The following is a 23,285-nucleotide window of genomic DNA, read 5'->3' as shown; positions in this document are numbered from 1 at the left end:
ATTGCATTTTGGACAGTGTTTTGCAATGCATTTAGTAGTGGGTGAAGGATTCTTTCTGTCATCTGGGGTTGATGAAACTGTAGGATAAATGAAAAGCTTTGGCATGTCTCTGTGGAGCTGGCCAGTGGGCATAATCTCAATTGTTACGGTTTAACAACAGGCTTTTATCAAATGGAAATCTCACCTGTGTGGAACAGGCAACTCTCACTGAGACCTCTGATTTCCAATTCGCTGAAACCATAGGTGTGTCAGGAGGGGTGTGCTTCTCCGGAGTGGTATTACTACATCATTTCCGAAAGGGAGTGTGACGGTTTTGACAGAGGGTACATTAGTTTTGACAGAGTCAGTGGTGAACAGCGCAGGCTTGTTTGTATCAAAGGGACTATATGCACCTGCCCCCTCCGATTTCACCTCTGACAGTCGTATTCAGCACGCTTTGCAACCATATGGCGACTTTGGATTGGACAGTCATTGTTGAGGTATAAACCCTCTCTCTTACTGAACAATGTTGTTATGTAATATTGTGATAATAGCCTACACATTATGTACTGTTTGGATGAAGGAATTAAAAACTGCATGCTTTTAACCTCATTTTGATCAATTTAGATCAATATTTGACTTTAGTATCATGTTGAATTATTAATTATAAAATTAAACATCAGTTAAGTTAAATTGGAAAGTAGAGAAGGCAAAAATGAGAAACTTAATACAGAAAATTGACCTTCCTTTTAAAAAGTATTCCTGTGTTCTGCATTGTATAATTCCCCATCTAATAGGCTAAAAAGTATCAGCTCTGCTTAAGATGTTTATTTTGTCACATACACCGGATAGGTGCAGTGAAATGTGTTGTTTTACAGGGTCAGCCATAGTAGGATGGCGCCACTGGGGCAAATAAGGGTTAAGTGGATAACAGAGCCGGCTCAGTTATTCAAACCAGCGACTATTTGGTTACTGGTCAAACGCTCCAACCGCTAAACTACCTGCCACACTCGTAGAGTTGGACAATGGGGTGGATTTCTAGTTACAATAACCTACATACAGTACAGTAGCCTAGGCTAAGCTATATTCCTATACAAAGTTGGCCTAATGCAAATGGTATTCACTGTATAAAGCATGCATTCATACATTGTTCTCAGAATGCCAGTGGTGTGACAGGAAACATTCCCAACCACTTCCTTTCGTACACCTGTTCTTATCATAGTCTGTTGGCAGCCTTGCCGGCTCCATGTTTATGTTTTGAGTACTAGGCTACACAGACTTCTTTCTTAGGTGGAGCTAAGAGATGAAGGGGGTGTACGGTTATTGTATACAAGACTTGACCTAAAAGAAAGGTCATTGGTTTTAGCATACCTGATTCAGTTCATCTAGATCCTGATGTCTATGGGCAGGTGTCTGGTTTACATTATCTAGAGCAACTTACATTAGTGAGTGCATACATTAACATATTTTTTGAGTACTGGTCCCCCATGGGAACTGAACCCACAACCCTGGCATTGCAAGTGCCATGCTCTACCAAATGAGCTACACATGAACATGGTTACCTTCTGTTAAAACAGGACAATACAGTATTATGGTCCTGCTATACACTGAACAAAAATATAAACGCAACATGAAACAATTTGAAAGATTTTACTGAGTTACAGTTCCTAAAAGGAAATCAGTAAATTGAACTAAATTCACTAGGCCCTAATCTGTTGATTTCACATGACTGGGATTTCACATGACATGCATCTGTTGGTGACAGATACTTTTTAAAAAAGGTAGGGGCGTGGATCAGAAAACCAGTCAGTATCTGGTGTGACCACCATTTGCCTCATGCAGCGCGACACATCTCCTTTCACATAGAGTAGCAGGCCGTTGGGTGACATGTCTGATGAGTATGCAGGGACATTTTCAGCTTCCAGGAATTGTGTACAGATCCTTGCGACATGGGGCCGTGCATTATCATGCTGAAACATGAGGTGATGGCGGCGGATGAATGGCACGACCATGGTCCTCAGGAACTCGCATTCAAATTGCCATCGATAAAATGCAATTGTCTTATGCCTGCCTATACCATAACCCCACAAACACCATGGGGCACTATGTTCACAACGTTGACATCAGCAAACCGCTCGCCCACACAACGCCATCTGCCCACTGAAGTCAGTTACAACACCGAACTGCAGTCAGGTCAAGACCATAGTATTTGTATTGATTAGGGATCCCCATTAGCTGCTGCCATCACACATAACAGTACAGCATATAACATTATTACCCCACTATATATCTACAATACAAAGTGCATAATACCACCATACAACAATATATGTGTGTGTTGAGTGTGTGTATTAGCGTGTGTCTGTACCTGTGTGTGTGTCTCTTTACAGTCCCTGCTGATTCATAAGGTGTATTTGTATCTGTTTTTTTAAATATGATTCTACTGCTCGCCTCAGTTACCTGATGTGGAATAAAGTTCCATGTAGTCATTGCTCTATGTACTGTAGTACTGTGCACCTCCCATAGTCTGTTCTGGACTTGGGGATTGTGAAGAGACCTGGTGGCATGTCTTGTGGGGTATGCATGGATGTCCGAGCTGTGTGCTAGTATTTTAAACAGACAGCTAGTTGCATTCAGCATGCCAACACATCTTACAAAAACAATCTCTCCTCCACTTTGAGCAATGAGAGATGGACATGCATATTATTAATCTTAGCTATCTGTGTACCTTTAAGGGCCAGCCTCGCTGCCCTGTTCTGAGCCAATTGTAATGTTCCTAAATCCCTATATGTGGCACTTGACCACACAATTGAACAGTATTTGTTAAGTTTTGCAGTGATTTCACTCACTGAGATAGCAGACGTGTTTAGTGGTAAGTCATCCGCATACATAGACACACTCAAATCAAATGTATTTAAATAGCCCTTCTTACATCAGCTGATATATCAAAGTGCTGTACAGAAACCCAGCCTAAAACCCTAAACAGCAAGCAATGCAGGTGTAGAAGCACGGTGGCTAGGAAAAACTCCCTAGAAAGGCCAGAACCTAGGAAGAAACCTAGAGAGGAACCAGGCTATGAGGGGTAGCAAGTCCTCTTCTGGCTGTGCCGGGTGGAGATTATAACAGAACATGGCCAAGATGTTCAAATGTTAATAGATGACCAAGAGGGTCAAATAATAATAATCCCAGTGGTTGTCGAGGGTGCAACAGGTCAGCACCTCAGGAGTAAATGTCAGTTGGCTTTTTGTAGCCGTTCACATTCAGAGTGTCTCTTCCGCTCCTGCTGTCTCTAGAGGGTTGAAAACAGAAAAGCTATTGTATGATCTCTTATACACTACATTAGGCCTAGCCTTTGGAATTGTTGGTTTCCTAGATATGGCTACTATAATGTCATCACTCCATCTGATGGATTTTAATACTGTTTTAAAGCAATTGTATTGATGTATTGATCCCATGTATTGATCCCATTCCTGTGCTGTTTGTAACTGCCCCTGTAGGTTGACTGATAACCTGAAACAGGTTACAGTTAGTGGTTATGGTTTGAAGCTTTTTCTTGAGTGGGCATGAAAGCCAGTCAATATTTAAATCACCCAGAAAATATACCTCTACATTATCAAGCAATTCACACATATTAATATTATCCAGATACTGACTGTTAACACTTTTTGGTCCATAGCAGCTTCCCACAAGAATGGGCTTTAGGTGATGCAAATGAACCTGTAGCCATATTACTTAAACAGTATTTAACATGAGATCATCTCTAAGCTTTACAAGAATGTGGTTCTGAATATAGACCGCAACACCTCTCCCATTGGCATTTCTGTCTTTTCTATCGATGTTATAACCATGTATTGCTGCCACTGTATAAAGGTATTATCTAATTGAGTTTCAGTGATAATCCGAATATAAATGTAATCTGTTACTAGCAAGTTATTGACTTCATGAACCTTGTTTCGTAGGCTAAATATGTTAAGGTGGGCTAATTTTAGCACTTTCCTGGGATGTTTGATTGATTAGATTTTTTTTACTGGGAATCAGACATGCACATCTCATTTTTGTTTGAGCTGATCGTGCACTGCTGCACACAGTGGATTTCCTACTAGGACACACCGCTTCAGTGCTAACCGAATATCTCTGGTTCATAGGCACATGATTACTGCATACAATAGCTGTAGGATGAACAGAGGCATTCAGAACAGTTAGATGGACACAAATTAGGTTACTTACATTGTGTCTGCCAATGCCCCAGGGATAATGTGCATTTCCTGAATGATTATCATAATTTAGCGACACAATTGTAGGGATTATCTGAGTTGAGCTTGGGTCATAATAAGTAATTGTCTCAACACAGCCTTGAAATGTGTGGACAAAGTCCAGTTGCCAAGATGATTTGGATGAACTCCATCAACCCTGTAGAGCATTCTCTGTTTCAAGGTGTCAAAGTTATCTACAAAAGTGATTCCAAAAGAGCGAGGATGACAAGAATGGAAATGAGCTTCCCTTAGACAGTTTCTGACAGTTTAGAAATTATTCGGTTGTGCAAACCCACAGCTGTCCGGGTGGCTGGCCTCAGACGATCCCGCAGGTGAAGATGTGGAGGTCCTGGGCTGGTGTGGTTACACATGGCCTGCAGTTGCGAGGCCAGTTGGACCTAAAATAACATTGGAGGCAGTTTATGGTAGAGAAATTAACATTCTATTCTCTGGCAACAGCTCTGGGGGACATTCCTACAGTCAACATGCCAATTGCATGCTCCCTCAAAACTTGAGACATCTGTGACATTGTGTTGTGTGACAAAACTGCACAGAGTGGCCTTTTATTGTCCACAGGTGCACCTGTGTAATCATGCTGTTTAATCAGCTTCTTGATATACCACACCTGTCATAGGGATGGATTATCTTGTCAAAGGAGAAATTCTCACTAGCAGGGATGTAAAGACATTTGTGCACAACATTTGAGAGAAATTAGTTTTTTGTGCATATGGAACATTTCTGGGATCTTTTATGTCAGCTCATGAATTATGGGACCAACACTTTACATGGAGCGTTTATATTTTTGTTCCGTGTAAATACCCTGGTGGGGTTAGGGGTAAGAGTAGACAAGTTTGAATAGCAAAACAAAGAATAAGCACAGTAACAGGTCAGAGGTCGGAGAGGTTTTGGGGGCCTCACAGCATGCTAACAGCTCCTTAACTGTCACTTGAGGCCCAAGTTGATGATGTAACTTTTAGACAGTAAATATCAATTATTAGAGCGATACAGTTGACCTGAAGTAGGACTTCTTGACAATATCTCTGATAGCCAGCTATACTGTATAGCACCATGATGTTATCTGTTTTATATCATCAGTCTATGATGTAGCTGCAAGAATATTTTGAAGATAAATACACAACGCAGAGTTTGAGAGGACTAAAAGTTATAATGGTCAATAGTGAATTGTAAATAGGAGTTGGCTTTCAGATCAACATCTGTTCAGAATCTGTGGAATGTCACCCCTGAACTCAGAGCGATGTGTTCTACGTGGGCTAAGTTTTCATTGGTCTGTACAATGAGTCCAGGGTGGGATACTTGTTATCTGGCCATTGTCCAAGTTGTACTGCAAAGACTTCTAATTGGTCAATCCTAGGCTAGGGTGGGGGGTTATCAGTGGCATCCTGTCCTTAGTTCTGGGGGGAAAAGCTGAGGACAGGGGGACTGAATGTCTGACTTCCAGCATAATATCTTGATTTGTCCTCTCTGAATAAACCTATTTCTCCCCCTGATTTGCTTTGGAGTTTGTGTTTTGAAGAATAACATAAATTGCTAACTTAACTGACCATTTTTTTTATTGACAGGATGTGTTTTGCACCTAACAGTAGAATGTAGAAGTCAGGTCCAACATTGGCACCCTTGATAAAGATGTGCAAAAACGACTGTATGAAGTAAATAATACTGAGCTACAGTGCATTCGGAAAGAATTCAGATCCCTTGAATTTTCCAACATTTTGTTACGTTACAGCCTTATTCTAAAATGGATTAAAATAGTTTCTCCCCTCATCAATCTACACACAAACCCCATTATGACAATGCAAAAACAGGTTTTTATAAATTAGCGGAAATATCACATTTACATAAGTAATCAGACCCTTTACTCTGTACTTTGTTGAGGTACCGTTGGCAGTGATTACAGCCTCGAGTGTTCTTGGGTATGACGCTACAAGCTTGGCACACCTGTATTTGGGGAGTTTCTCCCATTCCTCTCTGCAGATCCTCTCAAGCTCTGTCAGGTTGGATAGGGAGCATCGCTGCACAGGTATTTTCAGGTCTCTCCATTCAATGACATTTAGACACTTGTTTAGACACTCCTGCATTGTCTTGGCTGTACGTTCGCACCCAGTCTGAGCTCTTTGGAGCAGGCTTTTATCAAGGATCTCTCTGTATTTTGCTCTGTTCATCTTTCCCTCGATCCTGACTAGTCTCCCAGTCCCTGCCACTGAAAAACATCCCCACAGCATGATGTTACCACCATCATGCTTCACCGTAGGGTTGGTGCCAGGTTTCATCCCGACACTTGGCATTCAGGCCAAAGAGTTCAACCTTGGTTACATCAGACCAGATAATCTTGTTTCTTATGGTCTGAGAGTCCTTCAGGTGTCTTTTGGAAAACTCCAAGCGGGCTGTCATGTGCCTTTTACTGAAGAGTGGCTTCCTTAGGGCCACTCTACCATAAAGGCCTGATTGGTGGAGTGCTGCAGAGATGGTTGTCCTTCTGGATGGTTCCCCCATCTCCACAGAGGAACTCTGGAGATCTGTCAGAGTGAGCATTGGGTTCTTGGTCACCTCCCTGACCAAGGCCCTTCTCCCCCGTTTGCTCAGTTTTGCCTTGGCGGACAGCTCTAGGAAGAGTCTTGGTTGTTCCAAACTTCTTCCATTTAAGAGTAATGGAGGCCATAGTGTTCTTGGGGACCTTCAATGCTGCAGAAATGTTTTGGTACCCTTCCCCAAATCTGTGCCTCGACACAATCCTCTCTCGGAGCTCTATGGACAATTCCTTTGACCTCATGCCTTGGTTTTTGCTCTGACATGCACTGTCAACTGTGGGACCTTATATAGACAGGTGTGTGCCTTTCCAAATCATTTCCAATCAATTGTATTTACCACAGGTGGGCTCCAATCAAGTTGTAGAAACATCTCAAGGATGACCAATGGAAACAAGTCTCATAGCAAAATGTCTGAATACTTACGTAAACAAGGTATTTCCCTTTTTTTTATTTTTAATACATTTGCAAAAATGTTTGTCATTATAGGGTATTGTGTGTAGATTGATGAGGAAAACATAGAATTGAACACATTTTAGAGTAGTAGTCTGTAACATAACAAAATAGGGAAGAAATACTTTCCGAAGGCATTGTATTTATTTATTTATTTTTATTGAACCTTTTTTTAACTAGGCAAGTCAGTTACGAACAAATTCTTATTTACAATGAAGGCCTAGAAAAAGGCAAAAGACTCCTGCGGGGACTGGGGCTGAGATTAATTATTATTTAAAAAAAATGTTAATAATATAAAAATATAGGACAAAACACACATCACGACAAGAGAGACAACACAACACGACATAAGAACAGGCCTAAGACAACAACATAGCAAGGCAGCAACACAAGGCAACTCAGCATGGTAGCAACACAACATGGTAGCAGCACAAAACATGGAACAAACATTATTGGGCTCCAAAGAAATTGAAATTACATGATTTTATACTAATACAATTGCTCAAATAAATAACAAGTGTTTAACAAGTGTTGAATTAGGGGTAAACGGGGTGTTGGATATGGGGTCATTTCAATTCAGTTAAACTGAGTATACAGAAGGATGGAAATGTTTTGAAAAGGTATTTAAATGGTTTCTGAAGGACAGGGAAAGAAAAGAGAGAGGAAACATTTTAATGGGGACGTATACTGACTTTTTCTCGTGAGGCCTGATCAATCTCACTAGAAATGATCGGAACAGGGGGGGTTTAGTTACAAAATGAATGAGAAACACCAGTCTCTAGTCAAATTGTGCCATTACTTTAAGAGCTTATTATTATTTGCGTAGGGAGTTATAAAGAGTTGTAATTATAAGTTGATTAGTTATTCAAATTTGTTTATTTTTGATTTAACATGTTGTTTTTGAATCACGTGTTCGACGGGGTAAATGACCCCTGAGTTCCTGGTCTTTGGGTAAATATACAGAGGTACTGTGTTTAGTCTGCATATAGAAGGGAAAATATGTGTTAATAAGGGATGACAGTTATTTCAAATGGATTGTGATGTGTATTGCTGATTTGATTTTATGTTTTAGTTTCGATACAAAATTCACCAGATTGGGATACTGGAGTGTGAGATTCTGCAAAGGGTTAGGGTGCTAACTTCAGGATCTGGTAACTCTTCCAAGAGGTTGCCAGTTGAATAAGGGAGTATGGATCCATTTTGAAAATGGTTTTAGCCGTAACAGTATGTTGGTATGCTCTTTGACATTTGTCGTAGAGATAATGTTATTAAGAAAAGGTTAATGTAATAATTCATCATATAATCAATACTTGTCTGGATTTCCTGAAACAGAAATGAATTGAGCTAAACTGTTGTTGTGATCTGTGCTTTTTTTGAGATTATCATGGAAGGTGACGTCAGATCGTGTCTTAATGCATGGTAGGAATGATTTGACCGCAGACAGCATGTGTGAATCTCAAAACCCTCCCTAAGTGTATGTTCTAACAGGGATGATGTGTGCTAAATTGAGGAACTGGAATTCGAGTCCTGGACTCAACGTAAGCACTAAGGACTGTCATTCTAAATTTGGGTTGGATGATTTATCAAATGTTTTAGTTATGATTTGGATATAGCGAGAGAGAGTTGCTACAGAATGGGGAGGGGTGGGGGTGCTGCTAACATTTATTTGGCCGAGAGAGTCTCCAGAAACCTTTTCTCTAAGTGTCATCCTAAAGGGAGGTGGTTTGTTAGGGTAATCACTGGATGATAGCATGGGACAACCATGAAAGTGTTTTGTTCTCTTTTGTTTTACCATGTACTCAGAATGTGAATGTTAAATCGCATCAATAGGTGATGCTAAGTTATTAAACATGTACTTTTTCTCTTTCCTTTTCAAGTCAATATGTTTTTAGGTTTCGTGGAACATCAGAGTGATCATTGTTCCAGAGGAGGGACTGATGTATATTGACTAATTGATTTGAGAATGTTTTAGTATGTTTATAACTGTGGAAAAGCATTAGGAGTAGTGACTAGTTTGTTATGGGTTAGGTGTAATGATAGAGGAGTATCATTCCCAAAGACTGTATATTGTTATAGGAGAAAGCTCTTAGGAGAGAGAGGACAGCTAAAAGCTAACTGTATACAATATGGGGATTTAACTGAACATTACACATACCCAAATCATGGTGAGAGTAGAAGAGATATTGATGGCATTTCAGACACTATGGTAAACTTTCAGGAAACCTGTGACTCAGAGTTTTGTTAGGTTGGATATTTTTCCCAAATCATTCATCTTTTTCCAAATTTCTAACAGCCAATTTCTAACATTTGACAGATTACATGTAGGAGTTATTCTCACGGCAATCGCGGTAGGGACAGTAACTGAAGGAGCAGTATTACTAGCGAAGTATGCTATATTGGAATTGGATTACTGAGCAAGTATGCTATATGGAATTGGATTACTGAGCAAATGTGGGATATTGTGAGACTATGGTCATGTTAGTAGTAGCAGGGGTTACTTTAGTAGCATTGCTGAGAAGGGTCAGGCAGGCGGGTACAGAGTCCAGAAACAGACAAGGGTCAAAACCGGGAGGACTAGAAAAAGGAGAATAGCAAAAAGTAGAAGAACGGGAAAAACACTGTTTGACCTGGAAAACATACAAGACGAACTGGCACAGAGGGACAGGATGGGCGGACAGGTGTGGGCAGCTCGGTTGAAGAGCATGCATTTAGTTTTACTTGCATTTAAGAGCAGTTGGAGGCCAGGGAATGAGAGTTGTATGGCATTGAAGCTCGTCTGGAGGTTAGTTAACACAGTGTCCAAAGAAGGGCCAGAAGTATACAGAATGGTGTCATCTGCGTAGAGATGGATCAGAGAATCACCAGCAGCAAGAGCGACATCATTGATGTCATTCCATATAAAGGAGTGAGAAGTTAATGGTTCTCTGTAGAAAGACAGAGTGGCAGTGGAATGTGCTGGGTGGATGGGAAGGAGTCACGGGAGTGCCATAGGTGATATGAGAGGACATCTGTGGATTAGGTGAAAGAGGAGTTGAGGTCAAAAGGTCAGGAGGTCAGGTCAGATCACCTGAAGGGAGAAATAATGGTTTATTATCCTGTTACACTCTTCCTGTCAAACCATAAGATGTAAGGATTGGAGAGAAGGAGGTGTGCCTAAAGTGGAGTATATATACTCTATGTCTTTGTCTGAATTACAGCTGTAACGACCTTTTGGAAAGAATAAAACTTGGTTAAGCTTCTCTAGTGTCCGTGAGTTGTTTACCCTGAAAAATTAGAACCTAACACAAGTAATATAAAATCATTTCCAACATGTTTGGAGCATACAATATATTTGTTTTATTTATTTCTTAAACTTGTTTGCTACTATCAAGGATGTCAATCATTTTTGACCGGACTGTAGTTATTTTTGCCTGTAGCTGTAAGTGATAAATATTGATTGTTAGAGATATATAGTAGACCAAGTCAACTTCTTGTCAATATCTGCTTGTTAGAAATACTACTTACATGTCATGCTTGCTGTTATTTGCCATGTTGGACTTTAGGCTATCCTTTGACATGGTCTGTTTTATTGATTTCACCTTATGATCTCAATCAACTTTGGTAATCAATGTTGTTGCCGTTCCAAATTGTCTAGTTTATAGAGGTATATTATCTGTTAGCATTTCTTGCTTTGCCTTGTTGAGCTTGGCTCAGAGATGTTTCTTCACCTACTGCGATCCAAAAATATACCTACAGGGAGTCTGGATTATGGACCCCTAGGGAATAGCCTAACTGAAGGCACAATGACCTCTGAAGTGATCGGGAGATAATAAAATAATATATAATAAAATGTATTTATAAAGCCCTTTTTACATCATCCGAAAGTCACAAAGTGCAATACAGTGCCTTGCTAAAGTATTCATCCCCCTTGGCGTTCTTCCCACCCTGCTGCATTATAACCTGTAATTTAAATGGATTTTTATATGGATTTCATGGACATACACAAAGTTAGTTCAAATTGGTGAAGTGAAAAAAAAAAAAACTTGTTTCAGAAAAGTCTAAAAAATAACAAACAGAAAAGTGGTGCCTGTGTATGTATTCGCCCCTTTGCTATGAAGCCCCTAAATAAGATCTGATGCAACCAATTACCTTCAGAAGTCACATAATTAGTTAAATAAAGTCCATCTGTGTGCAATCTAAGTGTCACATGATCTCAGTATATATACACCTGTTCCGAATCAGGTCTGTCTGTGATTAAATATGTAGCCGAACACACACATACACGCGCACACACACACACTCACACATGGATTCAGTACAGGGGTGGGGAAACTCGAGGGCCACATCGGGATTTTGAAATTCAACGGAGGGCCGCATTTTGTGGGGGACTAATTGTTTGTTCAAATAATTTTGCAGGGGCCTCCTGGGTGGCGCAGTGGTCTAAGGCGTCACTACAGACCCGGGTTCAGTCCCAGGCTGTTTCCAGCCCGGCGTGCCGGATACTTTGTCCCCCCTTGATCTAGTAGCATGTGATGAAAAACAAACATCATATTTAAACTGAAGAGATCGTTTACTGTCAGGACTTGAGTGAGATGATGGTGTAATTGGAATTGAGGTAAACAGGAACTTGCATGCTTCTGTCTCTGCAACAATACAGTGATTGTTGGCCTCTGCCCTGGAAGTAGTGAGGCGTTTACCTGGCATAGACTATGAGGGATTTGCGTCAGAGGCAATTCCATGGTAACAGAATGACACCGATTTTTCACCTTAAAATGTATGCCAAATAAAAACCAGTGATTACAAAGTTAAACATACCATACAACTCAATGCACAAGGACTACATTTAACAATTTCCACAGAAAATTTGACAAAAACAGCAGAGAGAAAAGAGTTTCCTAACAGAATTATGTAAAAATCTCCCTTTATGTGACAAAGTTTTTCAAAAACTCAAAAGATGTCTGCAGAAAGAATGGGGTGTCAGCTATGATATGACACCTTGAGTTTGAAAACCTATATTTTGTTTATTGAACTACAGTCAGTGAAATGGATTAACAACTGGTAACAGAATGACATCATGTGTCCCTGATCTGTACTATACAGAAATGCATTATTATGCAAAGTACAGTACAGAACAGCACAGCAGAGTAGTTTTAATTCAGTACAGTATACACCGAGTGTACAAAACATTAGGAACACCTGCTCTTTCCATGACATAGACCGACCAGGTGAAAGCTATGATCCCTTATTGATTTCACTTGTTAATTCCACTTCAATCGTTTTTCACACTCAACAGTTTCCTGTGTGTATCATGATTGCTACACCAGCCAAAGGACATCCAGCCAACTTGACACAACTGTGGGAAGCACTGGAGTCAACATGGGCCAGCATCCCTGTGGAACGTTTTCGAGACCTTGAAGAGTCCATGCACTCAACGAATTGAGGCTGTTCTGAGGGCAAAAAGGGGTGCGGCTCAATATTAGGAAGGTGTTCCTAATGTTTTATACACTCTGTGTAGTTTAGTAGATTACAGTACAATACAATAGCGTACATTATACTGTACTCTAATGTGCTCTACTGTACTGTTCTGTAATGTGCTGTCCAGACTTTTGAAACATAGACGGCTATGATTGGTTCAGATTTGGACTGACCAAATTTCAACCACTTGTTAACGTCCATGGAGCACATGTTTTCGGTCAGTGCTCAAAGGTTGAGGACGCTGCCCCCTGGCCACAGACGTCAATTCAACGTTTATTCCAAGTTGGTTCAACGTCATTTCATTGAAATGAAATATAAATGTTTATATGAGTTGGCAAGGGTCTTAACTTCAACATCATTGTGTGTTGATGTATTTCTGATACCTTTAAAACCATTCTCTGGTAGATGTTTTCTAAGAGGACAGATGTGAACAGCTGGTTAATTGACTTCAGTCTCAGTTTTGGACGGAGCTCAGACGAAATCGGTAAAGAGTCTGGGATTGAGCGTCTCGGTAGATTTACTTGGAAATGTGCTGTTGCTGGGAACCTCTGTGTATGTCTGTATCAATCCGTGTTTGGAAAGATCCTTATTCATACTGTGATCTACAATAATTGGTGGTAGCAAAAAAGTGGATGCCGTAGCAGTAGCTTTATCTAAAGTGCCTATAGCTAACAAATAACAAAACTTAGATACAACTGCCTCTTGTGATCAACATCTGACAGCTGATCAATAACGATGAACCAAAGAACCCTAGACAGTATGTCCAGACCTTCAAGGGTCATTGCAGGACGAAGTGCTAGCTACAGAGGGGGGATATTCACCCACAGTGCTATGATGTCTCCGGCAGATGTTTCCAACCACAGAGTGAGAAGAGAGGCAGCTGTGTGTGTTTTAGTTAGTCAGATCTAGTCCCACGCAGTGGAACCACACAGAGATAAATAGAGTATTGCAGTGCTGCAAAGTCGTTTTTCATCACAAAAGGGGGCAGCTCCTTGTAATATGCTCCATCAAGCGACGCAGTGTTTTCCAGGGAAGTAGCAGTATGGAGTGAGTTTCGCAACGTCTGTCCCGCACCTGTGTCTACATCACATATTTTCCGGCATCCCTTCTGGTATAAACACTGAAGGGATGTACGTTCAGCTACTTCCCCTCTAACTACTTGCAAGCTACCCTTTTCCCACTTTTTATTTTGAGATCTGCTAAACGCAATTATGTCTATGTCCAGTTTGGAGGAGTGTCTGTGCGAGCTGGTGAGACAATTCGAGAACCTTTACAACCCTTCGATGCGGTTGTTTTTGGACAATCAAGCAAATGTCAACAGCTGGAGGGAGATATCACAGAATTTGAACACCGATACTGATATCAAAGAAACACGGAGAAAGATTCGGGACAGGTATGTTCACAATCTGAAAAGGGTGAAGGAGAAGAGGTGTGGAGCTGCCACTGGTGTGTGTCTCACCGATTGGCTTCGTGTTCATGTAAAACATTGTCAGCAGACACCGACATGCAGCGGAGTCCTTTTGTACAGCTAGTGTGTTTGTGGCCTTATGTTTAGCAGACCTAGTTAGATCAATGGAAGTCAGCTGTTTTCTGGATAGGAGAATTTGTGAGTGGGAAACATTCAGTGCCTGGGTTAACATAATGATAGCAGAGCTAGTTCAAACATCAGAAAACAGACAGTGTGCTGTGTGTGTGTGTGTTAATTAGATTGAGAAGTTTATGAAATCAGTTATTTTGGGTAAACATTTTAACTCAAAGGAGCCCATGGAGATATTTATAGATTGCTTGCATTGTATTCTAATGTATTTGCCATCTGCTTGTAGGGGGGAAGGGTTGGACAGTCCAGAGATTGAGCTGAGCCCTGAGGCCCCATCCCCGGCCACTCTCACCGACACCCAACCCACTGTCTCTCTGCCCTGCATCTCCATCAACCTCCAACCCATCTCCCCGACCCAGCTCCAATGGCTGGAAGAGGAAGACAGCTGAGGATCCTTTGAACACTGACATTATGCAGCGGGTGGATGACTTAATAAAGAAATGGCAGCAGGGGTTACAGAAACAGCATCAGTGTCCCAGCAAAGGCCGTCTACAACGTCATGATACCATGGATGGTGTCTATTCCTCCCATTTATCTCACCCCAAAAACTCTTGTGCGCTTTAAAAACATTTTTTTTATATTAGGGTGGTGGGTAAATTACTGGGGTTTTTTTGTGCATGTTTTTTTATACTTATTTCCTCATTGTCATGTTACTGGTGTTTACTTAGTTATTTCTCGTATTTCCCCTTTCATCACACTTTTCACCTGTGTACTACATTGTTTTACATTGCACTTGTGGCAGAAAATATTACTGTTTTGAATCAGTCATTCAGTAAACTTCTACTGCTTTGTACATGATTGTAGATCATTCTACCTCATTGTAGATGAGGTTAATGTCTTGAGATTCTAGCCTTATTGTCTACAGCTGGACAGATACTTTTATTTTTGCTATAGCAAGACAGTTCTCATTGAAAGGCCACTACACAACACAAGGTTAGTTAAATGTCTTGAGGGTCTAGCCTCCCGAAAAATATGAAAATCGAAGGATGAAGTAATTGTCATCATAGTACTCTTTGTGATTTGTAAAATGTGAATAAGAAAAAGAGCAAAACCAAGTGTGTAGCTCACAACATGACACAAGCAGTCATCCACCAGGAGAAGAGAACGTATTTGTGCACATATTTTCCAAAGCACACTCCAACATTTACAGTAGTGTGCCACGCGTGATAGCAACATCCTGGAAAGCCACTTGACCTGCTGGTGTGAGGAAGTAGTCCTTGAGGTTGTTGTGCACGTCTATGGCAACTCTGACGACATGTTTCTTGGGTCCAGAATGCTCGTGTCCCCTTATACAACCTGTCTCCACTCTCCTGAAAGCAGTTGGGTGTGGAGTGGTCAATAATCGTGGGGTGGATGTACCGTGTTGATGAATCTGTATTGTTAATGTCTGTGGTGCAAAGGTAGTTGTGGAAGGCCGCATAGGCATGCACAATGGTCTCGGCTTTCTCTGGGGCAACCTCAGGGGCTCGTCCCAGGATCCTCCATCTTGCAGCAAGAATCCCAAAGCAGTTCTCTTAAATTCTTCTGGCTCTTGAGGGGCGACAGTTGTAGATCTTCATGGTGTCAAGATGGCCAAAAAAAACAAGTGTTTCTATTACTATTGAACAGGAACATGAAGGCTATCAAATGTATACTGCAACAACTGTGTAGCCAATGCTTTAGACATAGGCCCCCACCCATCCCATGAACATGTCTCTCCTTGTTAACGCTTCACATAGGTTGGACAATTTTCATTGGCCTGGTGCGTGGTGCCGGCACCTCGCAGATGCGAGGAGCTGGAATAGAGCGCACCGGGCTAGAATAGCGCACTGGAGAGACCGTGCGCATCTCTGCATAACATGGTGCCTGACCAGTTACACGCTCCGCATGGTAAGCACAAGGAGTTGGCTTAGGTCTCCTACCTGACTCAGCCAATCTCCTTGTGTGCCCCCCCCCAAAAAAAAATCTTGGGGCTGCTAGCCGTGTACCCTCATAACGTCGCCGTTCCTCCTGTGCTTTCTCCACCTGCTTCCATTGCAGAGTCCTTTCCCCTCTGTACTTCTCCTCGTAGTATCGCCGCTCAGCTTTCGCTGCCTCTAACTCCTCCTTTGGATGGCGATACTCCCCCGGCTGTGTCCAGGGTCCTGCTCCATCCAGTATTTCCTCCCAGGCTGTTCCTCCTTATCACGCTGCTTGGTCCTTGTTTGGTGGGTGATTCTGTCTCATCCGTTGAATGGAGGAGACCAAGGCTCAGCGTGATGTGAATACATTATTCTATTTATTAATGAAGAAACACTAAACAAACTATACAAAACAACAAACACGACCGTGCCGCTATATATAAACAAGTGCAGACATAGACAATCACCCACGAATTACCCAAGGAATATGGCTGCCTAAATATGGTTCCCAATCAGAGACAACGATAAACAGCTGCCTCTAATTGAGAACCAATCTAGGCAACCATAGACAAACAAAACACCTAGACTAGTGAACAACCCCATAAACATACAAAAACCCTAGACAAGGTAAAACACCACAAACCACCCCTTGTCACACCCTGACCTAACCAAAATAATAAAGAAAACAAAGAATACTAAGGTCAGGGCGTGACAACATCAGACTAGCCTGACAAGTAGCTAGCATTTGTAAACAGGCATATACAGTTAAAGTCAGAAGTTTACATACACTTAGGTTGGAGTCATTAAATCTCATTTTTCAACCACTCCACAAATGTCTTGTTAACAAACTATAGTTTTGGCAAGTCAGTTAACACTGTGCATGACACAAGTAATTGTTTACAGACAGATTATTTGACTTATAATTCGCTGTATCACAATTCCAGTGGGTCAGAAGTTTACATACACCCAGTTGACTGTGCCTTTAAACAGCTTGGAAAATTCCAGTTAGAACCTTTTGATAGGCTAATTGACATCATTTGAGTCAATTGGAGGTGTACCTGTGGATGTATTTCAAGGCCTACTTTTAAACTAAGTGCCCCTTTGCTTGATACCATGGAAAAATCTAAAGATCTAAATATCTGCTAAGACCTCAAAAAATGGGACCAGGCAGCCGTCATACCACTCAGAAAGGAGACGTGTTCTGTCTCCTAGAGATGAACGCACTTTGGTGCGAAAAATGTAGACCTCCACAAGTCTGGTTCATCCTTAGGAGCAATTTCCAAACGCCTGAAGTTACCACGTTCAACTGTACAAACAATAGTACGCAAGTGTAACACCATGGGACCACGCAGCCGTCATACCGCTCAGGATGGAGATGCGTTCTGTCTCCTAGAGATGAACGTACTTTGGTGCGAAAAGTGCAACTCAATCCCAGAACAACAGCAGAGGACCTCGTGAAGATGCTGGAGGAAACAGGTACAAAAGTATCTACATCCACAGTAGAACGAGTCCTATATCGACATCACCTGAAAGCTCAGCAAGGAAGAAGCCCCAGCTCCATAAAAAAACAGACTACGGTTTGCAACTGCACACGGGGACAAAGATTGTACTTTTTGGAGAAATGTCCTCTGGTCACAAAATAGATGGCATCATGAGAAATAAAAATGATGTGGCTATATTGAAGCAACATCTCAAGACATCAGTCAGGAAGTTAAAGCTTGGTTGAAAATGGGTCTTCCAAATGGACAATGACCCCAAGCATACTTCCAAAGTTGTGGCAAAATGGCTTAAGGACAACAAAGTCAAGGTATTGAAGTGGCCATCACAAAACCCTGACCTCAATCCTATAGAAAATATGTAGGCAGAACTGAAAATGCGTGTGTGAGAAAGGAGGCCTACAAACCTGACTCAGTTACACCAGCTCTGTCAGGAGGAATGGGCCAAAATTCACCCAACTTATTGTGGGAAGCTTGTGGAAGGCTACCAAAACGTTTGACTCAAGTTAAACAAGTTAAAGGCAATGCTACCAAATACTAATTGAGTGTTTGTAAACTTCTGACCCACTGGGAATGTGATGAAAGAAATAAAAACTAAAATGAATCATTTTCTCTACTATTATTCTGACTTTTCACATTCTGAATAAAGTGGTAATCCTAACTGACCTAAAACAAGGAAATTGTACTAGGATTAAATGTCAGGAATTGTGAAAAACTGAGTTTAAATGTATTTTGCTAAGGTGTATGTAAACTTCCGACTTCAACTGTAACACCGGATCCAAAAGTTCAAATGTCATCGCTAGCTTGAGTCAAAAAGAGTGCCACGGCTCCTCTTGCCTGGTAAGCTTTTCTGGTTCCCCAAGCCCCCTAGTGTATATACAGTGCCTTGCAAAAGTATTCATCCCTCTTGGCATTTTTCTTATTTTATTGCATTACAACCTGTAAATTAAATAGATTTTTATTTGGATTTCATGTAATGGACATACATAAAATAGTCCAAATTGGTGAAGTGAAATGAAAAAAATGTGTTTCAAAAAAATCTAAAATCTAAAATCCTGATAAGTGGTGCGTGCATATGTATTCACTCCCTTTGCTATGAAGGCCCAAAATAAGATCTGGTGCAAGCAATTACCTTCAGAAGTCCCATTATTATTTAAATAAAGTCCACCTGTGTGCAATATAAGTGCATTACAACCTGTAAATTAAATAGATTTTTGATCTCAGTATATATAAACCTGTTCTGAAAGGCCCGAGTCTGCAACACCACTAAGCAAGGGGCACCACCAAGCAAGCGGCACCATGAAGACCAAGGAGCTCTCTGAAAAGGTCAGGTACAAAGTTGTGTAGAAGTACAGATCAGGGTTGGGTTATAAAAAAATATCCGAAACTTTGAACATCCCACGGATCACCATTAAATCCATTATAAAAAAAATGGAAAGAATATGGCACAACAACAACCCTGCCAAGAGAAGGCTGCCCACCAAAACTCATGGACCAGGCAAGGAGGGCATTAATCAGAGGCAACAAAGAGACCAAAGATAATCCTGAAGGAGATGCAAAGCTCCACGGCGGAGATTGGAATATCTGTCCATAGGACCACTTTAAGCCATACACTCCACAGAGCTGGGCTGTCCAGAAAAAAGCCATTGCTTAAAGAAAAATATAAGCAAACATGTTTGGTGTTCGCCAAAAGGCGTGTGGGAGACTCCCAAAATATATGGAAGAAGATACTCTGGTCAGATGAGACTAAAATTGAGCTTTTTGCCCAGCAAGGAAAACGCTATGTCTGGCGCAAACCCAACACCTCTAATCACCCCGAGAACACCATCCAGTGTGTGGTGAAGCATGGTGGTGGCAGCATCATGCTGTGGGGATGTTTTTCATCGGCAGGGCCTGGGAAACTGGTCAGAATTGATGGAATGATGGATGGCGCTAAATACAGGGAAATTCTTTTCAGTTTTGTCTTGAAGAATGGGCGAAAATCCCAGTGGCTAGACGTGCCAAGCTTATAGAGACATACCCCAAGAGACTTGCAGCTGTAATTGTGGCAAAAGGTGGATCTACAATGTATTGACTTTGGGGGGAGGGTGAATAGTTATGCATGCTCAAGTTTTCATTTTTTTTTTGTCTTATTGCTTATTTGTTTCACAATAAAAAATGTTTTGCATCTTCAATTTTTATGCATGTTGTGTAAATCAAATGATACAAACCCCCCAAAATCAATTTTAATTCCAGGTTGTAAGGCAACAAAATAGGAAAAATTCCAAGTGGAGGAATACTTTCGCCAGCCACTGTACACTACACAAGGTGGACTTCCTCTCTGGGTTTAACTCAACGAAAACAGTCCACTGCCCCAAACAAACAACTCCACCCACGAACATACACGTGCATAGATCTACACTCATTACCGGTGTAGACCCCTTAAGGTGAGTGCAATGAGGATACTTGCAAAAGCTACAAGCCAAATGTTCATCCAAGCACAGCTGTTTTGTAAACGTACTGTATGACCTTGTGGACGTGGAGATAGCACAGGGCCACCACACACTCACATGCGCTTGCTCGCACACACACACACACACGCGCACACACACACACACACACACACACACAGTGAGTTATCTACAATAGCTCTGTAGGGGTCGGGGGTTCAATGAGGTCAAAGCCACTTCTCAACGTGGGGCTGTTATAGACCAGTCACAGACAAGTGCAGCAGTTGCTTTCTTTTTCTACAATGGCAAACTCAATGGCATGTGTACAGTACTAGTCAAAAGTGTGGACACACCTACTCATTCCAGGGTTTTTCTTTATTTGTACCATTTTCTACTTTGTAGAATAATAGTGAAGACATCAAAACTATGAAATAACAGATATGGAATAATCAAAATATACAAATCAAAATATAATTTATATTTGAGATTCCTCAAAGTAGCCACTCTTTGCCTTGATGACAGCTTTGCACACTCTTGGCATTCTCTCAACCATGATGTAGTCACCTGGAATACATTTCAATTAACAGGTGTGCCTTGTTAAAAGTTAATTTGTGGATCATCTGTTACATCTTCTCCTGACACGCCCTCTACCCATCATCCTGTGTCTCCCTAACCTGCCGCCACTCCCCCAGTGCTTTCTCCCTCTCTGTGTGTGTGATTGTGTGGGCGGAGACAGGTGTGCTGGAGGCAGAGCTGATCCCCACCAGCTGCAACCTGTTCCATAATCAAGACCTCTACAAATACTCAGCCCTGCCACTTCCATGCTGCCAGATCGGAACCTCTACTCTGTGGTTTTTAGCCGGTTGTGCCTGCTAAGATCCTGGTTTCCCTTGCCTGACGCTGTTTTCCTCTCCGCTACAGTTCTGCCCGCTCTGACTTTGGCCCGTCTCCAGTCCCACGTCTCATCAGTCCTGCTACTCTGTCCTGGACCCCCCCACTCCACTGCGTCCTGGGATTCCTCTCTGGACCTGTTAACCCAGTCCCAACTCCCCTCGCTCCAGCCTTAGCCTCCACACCTGCAACCCGCCGAGCTTCCCCTGGCCTGCACCCCATCTTCCCCCTGTGTTTCAATAAATACCTTGGTTACCTCATGCCAGTCTCCTTATCTGAGTCTGCTCTTGGGTTCCCCTGTTCCACTCCGCGTGGCAATTTATTTCCTTTTTAATGTGTTTGAGCCAATCAGTTGTGTTGTGACAATGTAGGGATGGTATACAGAAGATTGCCCTATTTGGTAAAAGACCAAGTCCATATTATGGCAAGAACAGCTCAAATAAGCAAAGAGAAAAGACAGTCCATCAATACATTAAGATATGAAGGTCAGTCAATCTGAAGCATTTCAATAACTTTGAAAGTTTCTTCAAGTGCAGCAAAAACCATCAAGCATTATGATGAAACTGGCTCTCATGAGGACCGCCACAGGAAAGGAAGACCCAGAGTTACCTCTGCTGGTGCTTGGTTTACAAAGTTATTTATTTGTATGATGTGCCTTTCAAATTGTATATTTTTTCTTTATTATAAAACAGCATGGCCACAAATAAAGCAATGTATATAACATAACAAAACAGATACCAATTAACTAAGACTAAAATATTAAATGTATATAATAATAATTAGCAAAAATGTTTTTCTCTCTTGCTCCAGAGGATGAGCTTTAATTTTGTTGCCTGTGTGCTTTTTGTGTGGCATTCTTTTTGATTGGTAAGTGAACTGCTACTGTGTTTTACACAATATTTCCTGTCAGTGAATTATTTTCCACAATGGAATTTACAGTAATCTACTGTATTCAGTTTACACAATATGTTACTGTTGATTATACAGTAATTTACTGGGACAATAAAAACATTTTTACAGTGTACTCCTAGTCAGTGACTGCTCACTGGCGCCCCTTTCTGGCAGCCTATATCATGCACGACATTTAGGACACGTTTACCAGACCCAGCCATGTGGGGCTAAAACACACTTTCAATTAAGATTTTGTATTGAGAATGTTTTTTTAATCATGGACTAGTTTTAATCTGGACCCAGGAAACTGGTCTAGAATGTGTAATATACTATACATTACGTAACTATGCTTATAAAACTGTATTATTTTCAAACTGGGTTGGTCTTTCTCCCTTCTTTCCGGCAGCCTTTTGTCATCCACGACATGGAGACAGTCCTGCTGGCTGAGCAGATGGTGATGGCCAAGCTGGTAGGTGGAGGAGGAGGAGGAGGTGGTGTCGGCCCAGATGGAGCAGGGTCTGGGCCCGAGGAACTCCAGGAGAGGGAGGCAGAGGCCAGGCTGTTCCACTGCTCCCAATGTTTCTCTGTGGAGACTGTGACAGAGCTCACAGAATTCGCCAAGTCCGTACCAGGCTTCCAGTGCCTGGACCTGAATGACCAAATGGGTGACCAGTTTAAGGATTTTGTAGAACTTTATGTATGTGCAATGTGTGGTTCATGTTGTGTATATTGTATCATATTCCTTGTGAAATGTCTGTTGTTGTTTTATGGATGAGTCTTCTGCAAAAAAAAAATCCACTTGAGAATAGTTTTCTACCTCTTATTCTAATATAATTTACATTTTCTTCCTGAATTAATTGAACTTAACTGGCTTGACTGACCCCCATACTCTGCAGGTGACTGTTGAAGTACGGGCTGTATGAGGCCCTCTTCACCTTCCTGGCCTCCTGTATGAACAAAGATGGCCTCCTGGTGGTGAGCGGAGGAGGGTTCATTACCCGGGAGTTCCTCAAGAGTCTACAGTGGCCCTTCAGTGACATGATGGAGCCCAAGTTCCAGTTCGCCATGAGGTTTAACTCCTTAGAGTTGGATGACAGTGACCTGGTGCTGTTCTAGGCCACTATCCTCTGCTGTGGAGGTAAAATACAAAACACAGACCCTTTTGACTATGGTGCAGCTATGACGGATGCATAGCCAGCCCAGTGCAGGACACTGTAAAAAATTGTGTTTGGATCAAACAAAAAAAATGCTTCAACTGGTTACAATTAAATGAGTTTGGTTATTGAAAATATATTTCACAGTGGATTAGATGGTACAATGATTCTCTGCACTATACATTGCTTGTTTAGAATTTCAGCAACCAGGAAATGGCGGAGCCATTTCTGCATATTTCACCTTTAAACCTAATAAATAACAAAT

The 23,285-nt window shown here is 41.5% G+C and overlaps 1 protein-coding gene across 1 annotated transcript; it reads left to right on the top strand.

Moving 5' to 3' along the window:
- Positions 1–18,954: 18,954 nt before the first annotated feature.
- pparaa (peroxisome proliferator-activated receptor alpha a) lies at positions 18,955–23,285 on the top strand. The gene is given in 3 exon segments (XM_036945541.1): positions 18,955–18,981; positions 22,273–22,538; positions 22,763–23,285. Coding segments are annotated over 3 exon segments (591 nt in total). The 3' UTR covers positions 23,061–23,285.

Source organism: Oncorhynchus mykiss, chromosome 15, assembly GCF_013265735.2.
Source record: "Oncorhynchus mykiss isolate Arlee chromosome 15, USDA_OmykA_1.1, whole genome shotgun sequence".
NCBI classification, from domain to species: Eukaryota; Metazoa; Chordata; class Actinopteri; order Salmoniformes; family Salmonidae; genus Oncorhynchus; species Oncorhynchus mykiss.
This window is presented reverse-complemented; position numbering and strand designations above follow the sequence as displayed.